Here is a 19,982-nt window from a genome sequence, read left to right on the forward strand (position 1 = left end):
GAAACAGAGTTGGGGGAGGGATGAAGAAGGAATTGAACGGTGGGGACCTGGGCTGCTGTTAAATGGGGGAGAAGTAGTGATTAGGCCCCCTTGAGTAGGACGGATGATTTTAGCATCATGACTAGACTCACAGATCAAAAGCGTTTTTTGTCCTCTGTATCCTAGGATCCCGAGTAACTGGATCCTTTGAGAGGCTGTGGCACAACATTTATATTTAGATGAAAAGAAAAGGATCCCAGTTTTTAGATCACCTTTTGCCTAAAAAATGGTGCCTCCTCCACCCCCAGCACCCTCCACAGGCTCGCCGACTGCACATATTTGAAGAGTTAATGCATCAACATACTAAACCTGGCTGAAGGGCAGGACAGTCTCCCATTAAATTAAAAACTGTAAAGGGGACTGTAATACAACCATTGTTTTGTCTGTTATTACTGCAAGAGCACTAGAGAAAACAGTATCTCATTCTTGATTGTGTGCTTGTGAACAACTCCTCGTCGAAATAGACGGCTCCAGTGTTTTCAGGACTCTGAAGGGTAGAATAGATCTGAACAGATTCAATGTAGACCTCAGGAATTGAATATACAATTTTGGCAAAGTACGTCCTTCGCCATTCAAGCCCCACTAAAGCTGCTACGTGGCTCATATAATTGATTTGCGGCTCCTTCTCCCTGCGACTACCCCTTCGTTTATTAAAATAGAATAGACAAATACCAATAAAGAGAAAAGCTCCACTGAGAATTGACCAAACCACATTACTTTCTTCACACCTAGGGTGTTCCGACCAATAGTAATTTTACAGCGGCACTGCATAGTCCCAGACCCAGAGCCCTGCAGCCAGGAGCCCGCTGCATGAGCAGACCTTTCCCTGAAGCACAACAAAGCGACAGTTTCGTGAAATCACCATTAAGTATCATTGAACACCGGAGAGACGCGTTGGGCAGAGGCAGGAGTACGTGATGAACCTGATGCCTAAAAACCCATTAGCAATGCACTGGTCTCTGCAGGAAAGCACACGGTTGTTGATATGTTCCTGATGAACACGAAGGACTAAGGCATAGACTGATACAGACAGAAAGCCTCCAACACCAGGGGCCACAAGAAGTGCAATTTTTTTAAAAGATTTTATTTATTTATTTGACAGGGAGAGAGATCACAAATAGGCAGAGAGACAGGCAGAGAGAGAGAGAGAAGCAGGCTCCCAGCTGAGCAGAGAGCCCGATGTGGGGCTCGATCCCAGGACCCTAGGATCAGGACCTGAGACAATAGCAGAGGCTTAACCCACTGAGCCACCCAGGCACCCTGAAGCGTGATTTTTTTTTTTTTTAAAGAAAATATACCTAAAAACAGACTAAGTGGAATCATCAGCCCTCCCATTTATCATTATTATCCCAGTTCTCAGTGTCGCTTCTTCTCAGTAATACACAACGTATGGTTTAGAAATAATCGGTATCATCAGTGTCTTAATCATGCAAGTATATTCCATATGTGTAGGACCTTGGGCTGTGCCACAACATCTGAGCACGGAGAGGTGACTGTTCAATGAGAACATTTTTAAAAGATACAGACAGAACTTGGCTAAGTCAGCCAGAAGACTTGGTTTCTTTCCTCCCTGATACCTAGAGCTTTCTAGAATGCTTTCTCCGGGTCCCAAGAAGGGAAGGTATTTAAAGGAATATTTAGACTTTATGTCTGTGCGGGCTCACTGCTACTTTGACAAGAACTGGAAGCATCATGGACTTTGTCTAAAGAAAATTAAAGAAACTAAAAACTAAAGAAAATTATTATCACAGAGAGGAAAAAAATGTACCTCCACGTTTAAAGGCCATTTGAACACAGAATTTAAAACTTTGAAAAGTTTGAATTAGTTTTTGGTGGCCCCACGTGCACACATCCTTTCAGCAAATATTCATTCAACACCAGCCACGTAACATGGAGAAGGAGATACAGGGACGATGAAAACGAAAAAAAAAAAAAAATCCTCAACAAAACAACCCTTGTCGCTCACTGTTTTTGAGGACTTACAAGGCCTTTAAATAACAAATATTTCTTACCAAATTGCAATTTGGTGAGTTAAGTGTAGAGGAAGCAGCAACATTTTACAGCATTTTCATCAGTGCCCAAAGGGACTTTTAAAGAAATAAAAGAAAGAGAGAGAAACATTAAATTTTACGTTTGGCCCATAGAATTTTTTTCTTAAGGAAAACTCTGTTGAGGGGTTGATAATATTTTTCACCACTGACCCATGAGTGAGGTCTCATCCTTTCAGAGTACCTGGGCTTGATCCCTGTCTATAAATATGTAAACAGACATTTCCACTAACATACGCACAAGCCGTGGTCTCTCCTTCGTTTGTTTACGTTCCTGCCTGTTTTTGTAAACAGGCGTATGATACACGCTTCAGCCCAGGGCCTCGGGAACATGGTAGGGGTGGGGAAATGTATACACAGAATCAACACAGGCCACACTTTCTCTCCAGCCTCATACATTGTGAAGGTGGGTATTTATTCCACATTTGATGAAGCCTTTTCCCCCGACCCCAATTTTCCTTTAAAGCCTGAAGTTTACTACCTGAGTACTTAGCCACAGGTGAACGGATGAAGGATGAATTATCCCAGATTCCAGTCCTAGCTAGATGAGTATGTGGATAGACGAGGATTGCACAAGTTTCTGGGAAATGAGTCGTACACAAGATTTTATTCCATTTTTAAAAGTTACTCATCCATTCACCGAGTCCAGACCAAGGTTATACGGTGTTACCTGAAATTACTGGTGGTTTCTCCAAGCTGGCCTCGGCTCCCCCGGCCCCCCACCCCCTTTATAGAAAACATTCCTTGGGCTGAGCATCTCTGTTCTCTGAGCCACATCAAGTGCCTCGCCCCACAGCTGTGGTTCCAAGCGTTTTTATTTCATGGACCAGCAAAATCCCTCTGAATGTTTTGGGAACAAGTATAATATTGCTATCTTTGCATTCTGCCATTAAGAATTTAAAAAGAAAAAAAAAAGAAAAAGAAAAGAAAGGAAAAGAAAAGAAAACAGAAAGAAATAGTAAAGATATAACCTCATAACCAATTTATAAATAGAAAACATTTCAGTCCATGAAAAAGCTCATAATTCTTATTTTTTTCTCTTCTTGCCATAAATTGACTTTTGGGAACCACTACCTTTGAGCTTTGCATCAGGGCCATAAAAGAATGAGTTAACCAAATATTCAATTTCTGCTGTTTACGTACCATGGCATGGGTTCAAGTTCGTCCTGGCTGCAGAGTAGAGGAAGTGAGGAAATGTAAGAATCAAGCCAATGCCATCTCAGTCCTCCGTGTGGTGCATACTGCCAGTGTGGGCCATACCTCCGTAGGGCAGTTACTCAGGGTTTGCCCCAGTCCTTAGTGTGGGACTAGGAGTCCGTAAGCTCTCCCCGCACGCCGGGAACAATCAGAGGCAAGAGCTACCCTCCAACCCTGGAATTGTTAGAAATCACTTTAAAACATTCAGTGTGATTATCAAAAGCACAAGGGAGGGCTCAGACATCTCTGTTTGTGCAGATGCAGGCATACCCAAGTCCAATTAACGTGACCCTCAGGAATGTAAGGCAACATAAGAAAGCCAAAAAATTACTCAGTCTTTTATAGCACCTTGTTGGTTTTTTTATTTTATTTTAATATGAATTATTTCAAATGCAGTTGAAAACTAGGAAATCAGTGTCCTTGGGAATAGTATTGGACATGTTTATGTTTTCAAGCAATCTGGGTGAATTTCCTCACAAACCAAGAGGAAGCCTTAGCAAATAAGGAGGTCTGAAGAAAAAAAGCCTGAAAGCCTCCAGAGGTGCCTTCCTCTAGGGCAAACTGTGCTTGTCACAGTGGCCTTAACAACTGCTAGGTTTTCCACCATTGTAAGGGCTTCAGCAAAGCTGTTACTGCTGATGAAGAGATCATAAAGACCTTCCCCCCTCAGTGAAATGAGGAAGAAGGCTGCATCCTGGATATTTTAAATAATTTAAAATTAGATCAAAGTGGTGTCTTTCAGGGGTGCCTGGGTGGCTTAGTTGGTTGGGTGGCTGCCTTCGGCTTAGGTCCTGGGATGGAGCCCTGCATCAGGCTCCCTGATCAGCAGGAAACCTGTATCTACCTCTCCCTTCTCTCTCTCTCTCTCTCAAAATAAAATCTTAAAAAAAAAAAAAAAAAAAAAGTCTTTTAGGAGCAACTCCTTTCCAGGACCTATATCTTGGAGGAGGAAGCCTGAGCCCCAGACTTCAGGGTACAGAGATGTCCCTAGATGCAGAGACTGGGAGAACGTCCACTGTGCTGGTCACTTCACTGTGATGCGTACTGTTTGTGTTAGCGCTCCGGTCCGAGTTTGGTAGATTTTGAACCATCTGCTCCAACCCTACTTTTCCCACGAGCCCTGATAGTTACGATGCACCAGTTTTGCAGTACTGTGGGAGGAACCAAAGCACCTGTCTTATTCTCACACAGCAGTCAAAGCCCCAGTGTGACCCAAGGAGGGACAGGGATGTGGAAGGACGTTAGGAATTCAGGGCTGCGGATGGTTATTAGAAGGTTATTAGAAGAAACGAGAAGCAGGCGTCCGGCATCATCTAGAGAAAATCGCTCCTGATGGTCTCCTAATTCTTGGCTCTGAAACATGTCTGGTCTGGACAAAGGCAATGCTTCAGACTATCCTGGCTTCATGAGAAAAGAGAAAAAAAAGCAAACAATGAAGAACATTTAATTTGCTTATTTGTAATTACGTGGTTGCTCTGCAGGCTTCGGAACCAGGATGGCTTTATAGGATTCCTCCCAAGTGCCAATTCCAGCTGATCTGCCTGAAGCCACCAGTTAAGAAGGATGCTGCGGCCACGTCTGGGCTCGGTGGGGAAGAATGCCACCATCCATCAGTGACGCCTGTCAGGACATGAGCCACAGGGGTCACCCTGATTGCAGAAAGTGAGGAGATGAATGGGCTGGGAAGACAACCCCACGGGGTCCTGGAATCCGTACGTTTACACTTTGAAAAAGAACACATCGATCCTCAGATAGCCAGTCTGTCTCTGTCGGTTCCCCTGAGGCTGGTCCTTTGGGTAAACTGAGAATGTGGAGGGTGTAAACTAGCAGTGCTGAAGACAGTCGTATTGGGACCCCGGGACCCTGTGACCAGAAAAGGCCCCGCTTCAAGGATCCTGCCACTCATTACCTTTGGACTTGTAATGCATTTACTCAGGTTAAGTACTTGCCATGCTTCTCCCCTTCCCCCATTTTTAAAAAATTAGTTTCAGGGGTAGAATTTAGTGATTCATCAGTTGCATACAACACCCAGGACTCATTCCATTAAGTGCCCTCCTTAATGCCCATCATCTGACCCCCTTACCCAATTTTATGTTTCCATATTTCATTGCTTGTGAGACGGCATGGTGTCGGTACACACCAGGACACCGTCAGGAGGTTGTTTTCACACGTGAACTTGACTGTTTGGGGTGGTTTAACAGTGGGACCACCAAGGCAACCCCTTGATATTTTAATTAACAAATTATTTGAGGACCATTCGAGAAGAGGGTATGAGTCCTGGTTGCTGTCTAGAAACTTTTCTTTCTCACCACAGAGAAAGTACATGACCGGAACTTGCAAGACAGGTATCAGTGACTCAGAGAAAAAGCCAGAAAGTACAATTCAGGGGCGCACTCATGTAAGAAATGCTCTAGGAGGCAGAGGACAGACTGTGACATGGGGAAAAGCATGGATGTGGACAAGTCTGAGTTAGAGTGGAGAAGTCACGCTCTATGTGTGAAGACCTTTTTGGAAAGGCTTAACCATATTCCTCTTGTATGTCCTTTCTAGTTTTGTAGAAGAGCTACTTGTAGATAAGTACAACAGCTTTGTGTCACGCTGCCACCATTTTTCTTCCTCATTGGCGCCCAAATTATTGGTGCCTCTTCCGGTTGACTGTGCCTTAGATCCAGTGAAATGCGGCATAATTTACATCCGTGACAAGTGAGGAAATGCAGTAGCATTGGGCTAATTGTTGAAATATTGTCCATATCTTCTTACTCGGTTGGTTGCGCATCTAGGACTAGAATGGGTGAGACCTCCGTTCTTGCTACACCACGTGGATGTCACTTAGTGTCATATTTCAGAAAGGCTGGTTTTGAGGAACCCAATCATGGACTGTGGACAGCCAACCAGAATGGATCAACCCAAAGTCAAGCCATGTCTGAGGCCACACAGCAAGATTGTTCTGTTTGGGTAGATGCCTGACAGTCTGAGCGGTGAGCTTAGGTATGGAAGGAAGAATGCACGTCGCCAAGTGTGTCACTGGATTATTTCTTGCTAATTATCACCTTCACTTCGTTGATAATCCCCACTTTTTTTTTTTTAAAGATTTTATTTATTTATTTGACAGAGAGAAATCACAAGTAGGCAGAGAGGCAGGCAGAGAGAGAGGAGGAAGCAGGCTCCCTGCTGAGCAGAAAGCCCGATGTGGGGCTCGAACCCAGGACCTGGGATCATGACCTGAGCCGAAGGCAGCAGCTTAACCCACTGAGCCACCCAGGCGCCCCGATAATCCCCACTTTTAAGTCGCCGTTAGCCTTCTGGTCTGCTCCTCTCTCTTGTCATCTTTAATTTCATTCTTACACCAAAGGGACTTCTTGGGTGTGTTTTTTATCACTAATAATCACAATACAAAGAAATCGTTAGGTTAAACCATATGGAGACGGACAATATTTAACGTTGCTGACCTACAGAATCAGCGGCTTTGTGTGGTTCCACATCATACTTGGCACACGAGACGTTCACATGAAACAGTTCACAGATGTCCAAGATGCGAGGATAGCCCTGTATGTGTCGCTATTGAGAACATTCTAATTACAGTCTCTTCCGTTTGAGCTTCTGCCTGCTTAGTGGGAGCCTCTGAACAACACTTTCCATGTAGATGGTTCCCTGTGAAGACTTTCATTTGATCAATGGTGTGTACAATATTGTCTTTTCTTTTTTATCTCCATAAACATCCACTGCACACGTCATAGAGGCTGGGCACCATCCCCAGCCTTGGACACAAGGATTGGTGCAGCCCAGCCCCTGCTCTTTGAAGCACGTAGTATAGGAAGAGAGACAAATCTGGACATAATGACAGTGCAAAATAACAAGTAATGTCATAAAATAACACGTTGTAAAGTGTTGCTCCAGCGGAGCAAGAAGACCTCAGCGCAGGTGACTTCTGGGCTCTTCTAGAAGGGCGACCATTTCCTCAGCAGCAAAGAGGGGGAGCGGTACAACATCACCCCGCAGGACGGCTGGTGCAAAGTCACAGAAACAGGACAAAGAAGGGTGTGTGTGAAGCTCAGTGTGAATGTAGACAGGTTATGTGGCAAAGGTGAGCAAAAGGACGAGACAGCAGGCTTGTGTAAGACTTGGTCATGGAGGTCGTCCATGGGGAGGGAGGAGTTTTCATTCTGCGGGTGAGGAGAAGACACACAACACATTGACGCGGGATGAAACAGCTTGGAAAGAAAACTGCTTTTTCTGCTTCGATGTATATGTCCAGTCCGCTCATCACCTAAGCGGAGAGAAACATTGCCTTAGTCACCCCAGAGCATCAGTGCCGGTGGCGAGAGGATTTTCTGACCAGCCTTGGTGCACATGTGGGCCGAGGCCATCTGGATTTCCCAAAGGGCGCTCAGCTCTGACAGCTCTCCCGACACAGTCATTGTGGTCTGGTCCCTCCCTGCGGCGGCAGGCAGAGCCAAAGGCTGAGTTGCTGCGAGAGACTGTGGCTTTGGCCCTCGTGGGCTCCCCCCACTGCCTCGCTCTCTCCTTCCCTTGGGGGGAGGAGCTTGCCAACACACACTTCGTGTTTCAAAGTTTCCTCCTTAGGTTGTTGCAGAAGAGGCGATTCTACCTAAATGCAGTGGGATTGATTTCCTCCCACAGCCACGTGACCCGGCATCTGACATTTACCACTCATGGAATGGAATCACAGGGCACTGATACACTGTGCGCTCACCCTGGGCAGGGCTTTCTCCCTTTGGCTCCCTCCTGCTTAATACTGGTTAATGTGCAGTAGTGCTGGTTATCTGTACAGGAACGTCAACTGGAATGTATCAAAGCTTTACCACAAATGGAGATTTATGTGTGTGTGTGTGTATAAATTATACATAGACACACACATATGTATGTATATAGGAATACTGTGAATGAGTTATCCCATTTATGTGATTTTCTAGATGCGTTAAGCTAAGAGACCATCAAACGTTTTTGCTTTGTTTTAAAAATTATACATATATGTGACCGTGCATTACTTTGTATGATACCTATGTGCATACGTGTATAGGTGTATGAATGAGTTACCCTGTTTATATGAATTTTCCAGATGCGTAAAACTATCAGTGACTATCAAACATTTTTGTTTTATTTAAATCAAGTCTTCATGGAAATGTTTCTGAACGTGTCGCAAGGGTGAGTTCTGGAGTCCACTTGCTCTGTTCGAATCTCTGTTTCTTCACCTCGTCGATCTCTGTCCTCAGGCAGGTGATAATCTCTGAGTCTCAGAGTTCTCCTCTATAAAATGAGAACAGTAGTAACTGACAGGGAGGCCGTGTTTATTAAATGGGCACACGTGTAAAGCATTGTCATGTTGCACACTTTCAAGAAATGCTAACAAGGAATACTTTATGCATGTTAGAACTTGTCCTTGAATATTGGGGCCATCATCAGGAGTGCTGGTGATTGCAGGAAAACAAAGCCAACACCCTCATGGCCTAATAGGAGTCAGAACATTATTTGCCCCTCTATTCAGTGGCCCCAGACTGCCAAGTTTCTGCCCAGTCTTATCTGGTTTTTGAATGTTTATATGGCATCCCTTGTTTTCAGATTATCAGCTATTGCACTCTGAAATCATCAATATGTTTAAGTACCTAACAGTCTTCTTCTTCCCGTAGTGTTTCACTGGCAAATCAAATAATCCAACCTGTTTAAATTCTATCCAAAGTAGGAATTTAGACGTATCTGTGTGGCTGACTTAGTTAAACATCTGATTCTTGATTTCAGCTCAGGTCATGATCTCAGGGTCATGAGGTCGAGCCCTGTATCAGGGTCCACACTGAGCGTGGAGCCTGCTTGTCCCTCTCCCTCCCCCTCTGCTCCTCCCCCTGCTCACACAAGTGCTCTCTCAGTCTCTTTCTCTCAGGTAAATAAGTAAATAAAATCTTTACAAAATTAAAATAAAACAAAGTAGGAATTTAAAGGCTCTGACAGAAAACTGAAGTCTATGTTTCAGTATCTACATTCTGTGCTGTCTGTTTTAGCCACTCAAAGGTCTTCTCAGCTGATTTAAAGATTATTAGCTATGGAAAGACAAATGTTTCATGAGCTCACTTCTACGCAGAATCTAAACTAGTCAGACTCATAGAAGCAGAGGGTAGAACAGTGAAGGCCAGGAGCTGGTGGGAGCGGGGAATGAAATGCTTGTCCAAATCACCCATTACATAGGGTGAGTCCGTTCTGGGGATCTAATATGCAGCAACATGACTTAGTTACCAATACTGTACTGTGTACCTGAAATTCACTAAGACAATAGATCCTAAAGTGATTCACCAGAAAGAAGGGAGGGAGGAAGGAAAGATGAATGGTAACTATGTGAGCTGCAGGATATATTAGCTTGATTCTGGATGATTTTACAATGTATACATATGTATATCAAAACATCAAGTTGTACACATTAAATATATACAATTTTTATTTGTCAATTTTACTTCAATAAAGCTGGGGAAAAATCAAATTGCAATTGAACATAATAAAATCAGGGTATAATTCACTTCAAGTGAAGTGACCCATCCCCTCCCCTTTGAAGGCTTCTCTATCCAGAGAGACACCTGGTGTCACAGGCGTTCCCATAGCGCGCTCTTACTCACCCTGTCTTAGCCCTTAGATGCTGTCCGATGCCCACACTCTGGGCTGAACTGGAAACTCCCTAAGGACCCCGTCCTCTGTTTTTGGTTTCCCTTGTCTGGCATGTTGCAGGGACTCTATCACTGGTAAATGATTTCATGAATATCATTTCCCCCTTATTAAAAAAAAACAACTGTACTTCCAACTAATTAAGCCTCTCATGACCTACTCATTTTCTGGTTCAACACACTTCTGTTAAGTTTGTCAACTAAGTGAAAATGTCAACGTTTGAGAAGGTCAGCATGAATCCTTGGGTGAGGGGAGGGGCTTAGGGGGTCTCAGTTTTGTGAGACATGGTGACTTCCCCAGGTGGGTGCTGACATCACAGCGCAAGAGGGCAGAGAACATCAACCATAATCCTTTTGTGTTGTTGTTGTTGTTTTTTAACCTCTTCAGGTTACAAACGCTGCTGCCAACTTCCATGGCCAGTTGACTCTTCATCTCAAACCTTTCCTTGTGTGTGGAGGGGATGCATTCACCCAGTCCAACTTCGATGGCTGTGTCACTTCTGCCCGGTGTATTTTAGAAGCTTTAAAGAACCACATTTAGTACCTGTATCTTTGTTCTCTACATGAGCTTCGGGTTTTTGTCTTCACAAGTTTCTGTTATCGATCATTTTGGTTTCTATTTTGTTGAGAGAAATTACTGGAAAATTTCTCATATGGAGTATTAAATTGATTTTATGATTTTGACAGTTACAACCCACGCTAGAATGAAAATTCCTTGTACCGTGCACCTTTCACAGTGTTTCTGAATTGCCATGACTCCCCCTTGTTAGAGGAAAACAGTGGTTAAGAATAACAAATGACCCTCCCAAAGAAGCAGGTCCAATCAAAGTAATAGTTCATGTTCCAAAACCTTTATTCTTTTGAAAATTTCCATTCTAAATAAAGAATAATTATCATCCAATCCTCGTTTTTAATCTTCAAGTTGGTCCTTGATTCAGTGTTTTTGCCAATTGCTGAACTAGAAGATTTTCCCAAACTGTGGCTAACAGAGAGTAATTTCTGTCTCTCTCTGGTAATTAAATGATCCTGAATCATAGGTCATAGATGTCGTCGTTTCTGGGACTGTGGTTTGGAAGACAATTCACTGATAAAGAAACCCCTCTTCACGTTTTCACATAATAACCAGATCCAAGTTGACTCTCCAAGTCGTGTCATAGTTTTCCACCTTAAAATAAAAATTCAGCCCTAACATGAAAGGTAAAAATTAAATAGAAGCTGAGAGAATATAGATTGATCTTTACCTCTTGCTCTGCTGGCTGGCGGGTGCCACTGCCTTCCTATGGTCCCCGGGATGTGCTGTGGCATTTAGACTGGGTTGAGTTTAATGAATTTAATACAACAAGAAAATTTACTGAACTGGAAAATAGATGCACTTAAAATAGTTCAATATTTGCCAACTTAGTGGTTCAGCGTATCACACACATGCTTCAGTGACCCACCTGCTTCCCGTCACTCGCTGGCTGGACAGAAATTGATTCCCGCCTTCTACACCAGCTACCTCTCACTAAAGGAACGGGGAACTGCATTTGATTTCTGGGTTGATAAGATGACCGATATTGAGATTTCTTTCATCATTTTGGCCCATATTTGATTAACATTTGTCTTCCTTTGGGTTTTACCCTCGAAGCATGACAGAAAAGACATTCAGATGTGTTAACTATCTTGTGTTTAACTGATGCCATCCTGGAGCCATTGGATTAAAAGCCTCCTGAAGCCTTAAGAACAATTGTTCCATTCGTCCCACAAGCCCACATCCTCCAAAGAAAAGAGCAAGGAAGGACCTATGAAGGCGGGGGGAGTTACTTAGAGAAAAGATTCGTCTAAATCATTACTGATGACTTTTAATATCTACTCCCTCTAATTCCCTGATAATTCCGCATCTGTTTTGAGAAACCATGGCACTTACAGGAAAAGGCTCAAGCCTGCTTAGTATGTAGATGATCGTTGCTTCGCTATTTTGAGTCGTTTTAAAAACTCATTTTACATGTAGATCCGTCTCTGCGAGGAAGAGGCCAATTTCCTGCTGTTCAAATAAGGAAATAAAACGTACCCACTGCTTGTGTTCTTTATTTTCCTTCACCTCTATCCTTTCAGAAATTGAAATGGGTAGAAAAATATCTTGTGCTGGAAGCCATCCCAAGAGGCCACGAAACTCAGATGGCCAGGGGACCCCGGGCAAACCCCTGGGAAGTCAGGGTCAGTAGCATGTGGAGCCATTGTCAGCCCAGAGGACCACACAGCACTGTGGCATTTCCAAACACGAACTTTTATTAAATCAAGCCAGCCAAGGAAAGCTGCTCTGTTTTGAAAGGAGCATATTTAAGTGAGAAACGGCTGGAGCAGTGGGGTGATTTAACACTTGTTAGCTGATAAATATAGCCTTCACCAGAATAAAACTTTATGATGCAGTGTTGAAAAGCTTAATTACTAAACCATCTATGCAGATCTTTCTTGCTCAGGCAGCGAGGGTGACAAATTATAGCAGCGGAATAGTATTTTTCACCTCTGGCATTTCTGAAGGGGAGAAGTATGTCTAGAAACATCGCGAAAGCAGTAATAATCCCAGACCAGATATTACCGAGGGAAAAAAAAAGACGTTTCCTTGAGTCACCAAGCCTTCTGTGCGAAATGCCATCATCCCCACCCCCCGCCTACCCACTACCTTGTTAAGTAAAAAGAACAAGGTCAATTTTACATTTATCTGGTATTTTATACTCATCCAAGTACATATATATATACCTATATACGTACTTTACATATAAGATATATGCCAGAAGAGGAGCCCACGCCTCCAAAACCCATTTCTATTTACGGGGCACCACACTGCTGCCCGATGAACATGGTCACCAAAGCTGAACCAAAGTACTAGTTGGCGATATGGTCCTCACCACGTGGCTTCATTTCAGAGAGCTGACACCAACCCTGGTGTGATAGATACCAGCGTCTGATATGGAATAAAGTCTCCACAAGTCCTGGCTAAATGATGGATCTTCCCGTGATTTTCATTTGCTGGCTTATTTCCTTCCTCTGGGGTCGCTTGCTCTGACAAACAGCGGCATTCCGGCGATGCGGAGCTCCAGCGCAGGCGCAGTTGGCCGAGTGTGCAGACCGACGCGCACCTGTCCTTCCCCTGTGGACCTGCCAGGCTCGTCGTTCGCGGTGTCCTTCTCTTGCCCTCTGGCCTTTCTCCCCTTCTGCTTTTTCTCCCGCTTTTTCCTCTGGGCCCAGTCCTCCATTCTCAGAAACCAGGGATCCAAGCGCACTCACTTTGTGATTCATAGTATTTGGGATTCCCTGTTTTAATATATCTTTTTCTTTTTCACCCCTTAAAATTTAAAGCTGTCAATCGGGTTTGTTATTTGAGGTGACTGGACCATCGTCATTTTGATTTTCAGAAGTAATGCAAGAATTTAAAACTGGCTAGAGCTTTGGGGGAATCTCGGTGCTAATAACCCAAAAAGTATACATAAAGCATGGTGCCAGGCTCTGTGGCGGACACAACGGAGCATCATCAGCAATGTCCAGTTGGGAGCAGACAAGTCTCATGGAGTGGGAGGCAAGATAAGCTCCGTGTTTGTGTCATCAAAGGTGGTAGATAATATACTCTACAAGCTGGGGAATCCAAAGAGAAAGAATTAGGTGTTCTTGGGAGGGGGTCCCTGAACAGATGCAGAGATGCGTCAGTCAAACTCATCCAAGGCATCATCTTGGGCTCACCCGGCTGACTCCACGAGTCCAAACTGCATATCATGGTGGTCAAGACAAGTGAGGGCTTTTGGTGGAGAAGGCTCAGAAGAAGGTAGAATGTGATCTCTGGGAAGAAGAAGATGCCCCAGCAAACCTCACACCAGGCTGGGGCAGGACTGAGCTGCCATAGTCCAGGCGGGAATGTGTTTGTGTTCCTGCGGGTACCATCTGGCCAGGTAAGACTGGGAAGGTGAGAATGTGGTAGGTTCTTTGTTTTCTTCTTCACGGAGGGTGATTATAATCCACTTAAGACCTGCGAGGGAGAAAGAGTCTTTAAGAGAGTGTTGATTTAAAACACATGTAGAATCACAGAATCTGGGAATGTCTGGGCTTAGAAGGGCTTGGAGATCATTTAGACTAGTTCATAGCCATCTCGGATTTTCAGTCTTCATGAGAAGCTGTAGAAAGGTATGGCTCTTCTAATAACAATGAAAATGCACAGAGACACATAGAATTCGCACACCATTGTAGAGCCTACTGACCCCCTGCCTATTTTTGTAAATAAAGTTTTATTGACACACAGCCTTGCCCATTCATTTGTATTGTCTGTGGCCATTTTTGCATTACAGTGGTAGAGATGCATGATTGCAACAGACCACAGGGCCTGCAAAGCTTATCTGGTTCTTTAAGAAAAAAAATTGCTGACTCCTGTCCTAGAGAGTTACAGGCCTCTGCAATCTATTTTTGGACACTCAGAGGTCTGTGAACCCCAGATTAAGAACCTCTAAATCTCAGCCCTATCACTTTATGTAAATACAGGCTTATCTTAGATCCACACATCTGGCCCATTGTTCCTTGATCCTATGCCTTATTGTAAATCCTTTAAGGCCAGCCATGTAGCTTTGCAGTTAAGAGTGTGTCCTCTGGAGTTCAACAGATCCGTGTTTTAATCCAGGCGTTGCTCCTCATTGTGTGACCCTGAGGCAGTTAAAAAACCCCTCAGTCTGCTTCATCGTCTGAGAAGTGAGTTCAAACATTATATCTCGTACCTTTCATACGATTGCTGGGAAGCAGGAATATGCCCACAACTATAGCAAAGTGCTGGGCACACAGTAAATGCTTAATAAATGCTTAATAGCAATGATGAATGGGAGGAGAAGGAAGAGGAACAGATCCTCCTGGTGCCTCCAGGCTCTTGTTAGGACCAGGTTCCTCTGCATTTACACAGAATGCTTGGGAGAGTTGACAGTTAGGTGAGCATGTGTGTTGATAGCAGATACGATGAAACACAGAAGATTAAAAGCTCTAGGTTTCTGCAAACCTTCATGTAACAGAATGGTAGTGTTCACCTGAGACCAACCATGGACCACTTTCTCTTGTCGCTTGGGAGGTAAGGTGGTTTGCTCAGATGCGGTCCTTGAAAAGAAACCAGGATAGGTCATTACCAGGAGTAGGGCAGGTGGAAAATATGAGTGTTCTCTGCAATGAGCACTGTCTTCTCTTCTGCAAGCGCGTGGGCAAAAAGTTGCATGCTTGGACAGGCTCCTTGAGATTATTTACTCCGAAACACTGTAGAAACTGGGAGTGAGTTATTTTCACATTCTTAACATGTTTGGCTAAGTATGCAGATTCATTTCCTGTCCCTAGCCTTCGTTTAAAAATGAAACCTAACTCCTGGTAAGTTCCATGACATGGTGATGGGTTCTGTGACCTCTCAAATCCACCACCTACTAGGTGGGTGATCTTGGACCAGTTTCTTTGTCTCTAAGTCTCAGTGCATTCATCTGTAAAATGGAGATATTAATTTTACCTACCTTAGGGTTATTCTGAGGGTTATAGGATATCCATGGAAAGGCTTTAGCATGTGCTCTAAACCTAGAATGCGTTCAATAAATTTTAGCTGGTCCTATTACTATTATCATTACTGAACTATGATTAATGAAAATAATCCTCTTTGCAGAGGCCTGGGTGGCCCAGTCAGTCAAGCATCTGCCTTCAGTTCAGGTCATGATCCCAGGGTCCTGGGACCAAGTCCAACATTGGGCTCTCTGCTCAGTGGCGAGTCTGCTTCTCCCTCTGCCTCTGTGGTCTCTCTCACTTTCTCTCTCAAATAAATAAATAAAAATCTTAAAAAAAAAAAAAAAAGGAAGAGAAAATAATCCTTTCTCATAACTACTACTGCATTGGTGGTTAATCTAAATTAACCTAACCCTCAGTTAGATGGGGTGCCTGGGAGGCTCAGTCGGTTAGACCCCAGCTAGGAAACCGGGTCAATGTTGTGAAATCCTCCCGGGACTATCTTCAGGTGCCACCGTAAGTCTGGGCGCGGAGTCATTTGTGATCAGAAATTTTTGTTGGCTCTTGAGTGAATGAAAAAATGCGCTTGCGGCTTATTACCATGCTCATTAACATACCCAGCACCCCATGTCCCGTGAGCCGATCGAATCTCCCCCCCCCTTGTGATACCAGTCCCGTGTGTACTTCCTCATTCGTCATCGACTTGCCACCCAAACCACAAGACCCACAAAAGCAGGGCCTGAGATATAGGAAGTACACAGCAAAAATCTGTTGATCCAGAGGATAAATGAAATCAACTAATTAACATTTCTTATTCTAATTTTAGTAAGTACCAAAGGGAAATGTTGCTGATACAGAATGATCCCACAGAACAAAAAATGCACCAGCCTTATCCACAATAGAGGAGATAATCACAACAGTACCTTCTCTCCACTCCCCCTCCTTCATTCCTCTTCAGAGGTGAGAGGCTATCTCAGAAAGTTCCTCCTTCGTGCCGCCTGCTAGTTTTTGGCAAGTCCTGGTTTGGAGGGTGGGAAGATGTGGGAGCTCTGCTCTGCCATTGGAAACTGCCTAATAAACACTTGGGCTTCACTTCTCATCATTTTGCCTACTATTTAAAGGTTTCTGCCTACGAAGCCAAAAATTCAAGCAAAGTAATATGCCAGACTACAGGAGCCTGCTGTGTCTGTTTTGTGCTATCCTACCTGAAAAGCTGAAGATATATATATATATATATATATATATATATATATATATATGAATTTATTAGAACTCCAGATAATTGGATTACCTGGAGAGGGAGGTTATGTGAATCCCAATTTAAATAATTATGAACCAGAAATTCCTTTCCCGCACCAACTTCTGCATTGCTGCCTTTTCAGAATGCTTGCTTCATTTTTTCTTTTCTTTCCTTTTCTTTTCTTTTCTTTTTAGTGCCTATACATAGCATGTTGTGGCGTATGGTATACATAGCATATTGAAGTTGAATAAATCTTGCAAAGCTTTGGAATTGGGGTTTCACTATAATATAGCAAACTCCATGGTGCAGAGATTTTTGTCTTTCTCCTTCACTATGGAATCCCCAGTATCCAGGATTTTGCCTGGCACATACTGAATACTAATTCGAGAACATTCAGACCACCAGCCCTTAGAAAGCTGTATTATGCACCTAAAACATGTAGCAAAAGAAATGGGAAACAATTTCTAAATTCTGACAAGTTACAAAAAATGAGAATGAAAAAACCTCGAGTCTTATGGCTGTGTAAGCAAGTTCTATAAAGACAGGGATCCTGTCTAAATTATCTAATGTGTTTCCCCAAAACCTAGCACACAATAGGTCATAGAGTAGACCTTAAATAAATTTTTGTTGAATAATTCAATGACTAAAAGAAGGAACCATCTAAGTGACAATGAGTACTACATTCTAAAAAAGCCAGGAGAAGCTTCTAGAAAGACAGCATGCACCAGGGTCCATTTCTTCTGGGTTGGTGTGTTTGTGTGAGCACACTGCATGCCAGAGTGGGGGAAGCGATGTTTTCCCCATGCAAACAGCACAGCTCACATGGCAGCAAATTCTGCTCAATGGTTTATGTCCTACCAACAATAGGCAATGAAGGCTTTTTGGCTTACATTTTCACTCTCTTGGTCTTCTTTTATTAGAATTGATTTAAAGGTGACAAGAGTTAGACCTAGTATAGCACTCACTTCTATCCGAGGGTCACAACCTCAAACTCACACACTGTTTTAACCATTACAATAGGCCGTGTTTATTTACCCTTCGGAAAACAGACTATTTGCTGCAAACCAGAAGGTTGTCAGAAAACAAAATGTCAGTGGTACCAAGACCACGGTGGAGAAAAAAAATCAGCAAGTGTCACTCATTTGAGAAAAGTAAGTTCTAAGAAAGATCTAAGAGAATGTGCTTATAATTAGGAAATCCATTCGTTCGATAATCTGTGTTGAAATAACAAAAACAAAAAATAATAAAATAAATAATAATAAATAAATAAATAAAATGAAAAAATAATACAAAATAAAAAAAATCCGTGTTCCTAGTTGCAAAAATAAAAATAAAGATTATTTCAATAAATGGTGAAACTTATGTCATAAAAGGAACATAGATTACTGGTAAAGGCTTATGGTAAACTCAGAAAAGGGGGCCCCCTTAGAGGGATAGGTTATTCTAAAACCATAACAAACATCTCAATTAAGAACAAATCACTGTCTGGTGGTGGGTATTGTGGAGGGCGCGTATTTCATGGAGCACTGGGTGTGGTGCACAAACAATGAAATCTGGAACACTGAAAAGAAAAAAAATTTTTAATGCAAAAAAATATATATACATCTCATAGAAAAAAAAAGAACAAATCGCTGGAACCATCCACATTAAATTGGGAAGAAGTCCTCACATCAATTTTTTGAAATTTCTAGGGAATGCCTTAAGACATAGAACGTATTTTAAACAATATGAACACAGGGAAAGAGAGACAAAAAGTGGGGGGGTGGCTCAGTGTGTTAAGCTTCTGACTCTTGGTTTCGCCTCAGGTCTTGATCTCAGGGTCCTGAGATGGAGCCCCACTTTGGGCTCAGGGCCCAGCATAAAGTCTGCTTGTCGCTCTCCTTCTGCTCCTCCCCCTGTTTGCATACTCTCTCTCTGTCTCATAAATAAATAAAATCTTAAAAAAAAAAAGACAAAATAGTTACGATTGCCATTAATATGATTACACTCCTAAAGACTCAGGTGAACTAATTTCTGGAATTAATGAGAAGTAGCTAGAAAGGCTGAATTACAAATATTCAAAGACCAATAGTTTTCCTAGATGGTATAATAATCAATGTAAATATATCTTTATATATTTTTATTAACAAAAAACATAGAATACAAAGGAATATATTTGAGAAGATATATCCAGAATTTATAAAAGGAAATGTTTTTGAAATTTTGCTGAATGATATTTTTTAAAAATTTGAATAAGGAGGAAGATATACCATGTCCATAAAGGGAATAGTAAATATTATTAGTTTTTTCATTTTCCTCTAATTAATTTGTGAATTAAACATAATCACAATGGACATTGTTAACACACAAAAAAATTCTAAAGTTCATCAAGAAATTAACAGGTAAAAATAGCTAATAGTTTATGAGCAAGAAGGTCATAAACATGGGACTTATCGGCTATTATGACATATTATAAAATTAGATAAATAAAGTTTACCATTCATTCTAGAATTAACACAAATCAATGAAATAATGGCTGTAAAAGCACTCAGTGTGATTAAAAGGAGCATTCAAAAGCAACGAGAAAGAACAAATTATTTAACAAACGATTTAGGAAATTTGGCTAGCTCTTTGATAGGTAGGAAGGAAGGAAGGGAGAGAGGGAAAAAAGAAATCAGATATGATTCTATCCTTATACCACGCATTATGATAATTTCCAGATGGGTAAATATAAACAATATGCACTCCCCCTTAAAAAAAATAGAGGAAAATGTAGATAAATATTTAAAACTCTCAGAAAGAGGGCGCCTGGGTGGCTCAGTGGGTTAAGCCGCTGCCTTCGGCTCAGGTCATGATCCCAGGTCCTGGGTTCGAGCCCCACATCCGGCTTTCTGCTCAGCAGGGAGCCTGCTTCCTCCTCTCTCTCTGCCTGCCTCTCTGTCTACTTGTGATCTCTCTCTGTCAAACAAATAATAAATAAAATCTTTAAAAATAAAAAAATTAAAAAAATAAAACTCTCAGAAAGAAAAAGCTAAGTTTACAGATCAATTATTAAAACATTACTTTAAAATGATTTATAATAGAAGTGTATTATCTGCTCAATGGGGAGTTTGCTTCTCCCTCTCCCTCTGCCTCTCTCCTTCTGCCCCTCTCCCCTACTCATGCTCTCTCTCTCCGTCTCGAAGGAATAAATAAAAAGTCTTTGAAAAAAAAAAGTTTAAAATTTTGACATTTTCTTTCTTTTTTTTTAAGCATTATAAATTATGCAGCTAAAAGTCCTATCTGTTCCCTCTTAGTCTCTCCCTTCCCTCACAAGGAGACTACTCCCAT

The 19,982-nt window shown here is 42.4% G+C and overlaps 1 protein-coding gene across 6 annotated transcripts in view; it reads left to right on the forward strand.

Moving 5' to 3' along the window:
- The window catches only part of RNLS (renalase, FAD dependent amine oxidase), a 268,471-nt gene extending 248,980 nt beyond the window's left edge, over positions 1–19,491 (forward strand). The window contains exons 7-8 of one of the 6 annotated variants that reach the window (XM_047703023.1): positions 10,338–10,488; positions 19,454–19,491. In XM_047703023.1, coding sequence (XP_047558979.1) covers positions 10,338–10,488; positions 19,454–19,455 — 153 coding nt within the window. In that variant the 3' untranslated portion in view covers positions 19,456–19,491. Of the gene's footprint in view, positions 1–4,765; positions 5,305–8,416; positions 8,453–9,914; positions 10,092–10,337; positions 13,873–19,453 lie in introns of those variants that run through there. The other 5 variants (XM_047703028.1, XM_047703030.1, XM_047703025.1 and 2 more) reach the window with 5 other exon arrangements.
- Positions 19,492–19,982: the final 491 nt, after the last annotated feature.

This window comes from Lutra lutra, chromosome 14 (genome assembly GCF_902655055.1).
Source record: "Lutra lutra chromosome 14, mLutLut1.2, whole genome shotgun sequence".
Lineage (NCBI taxonomy): Eukaryota > Metazoa > Chordata > Mammalia > Carnivora > Mustelidae > Lutra > Lutra lutra.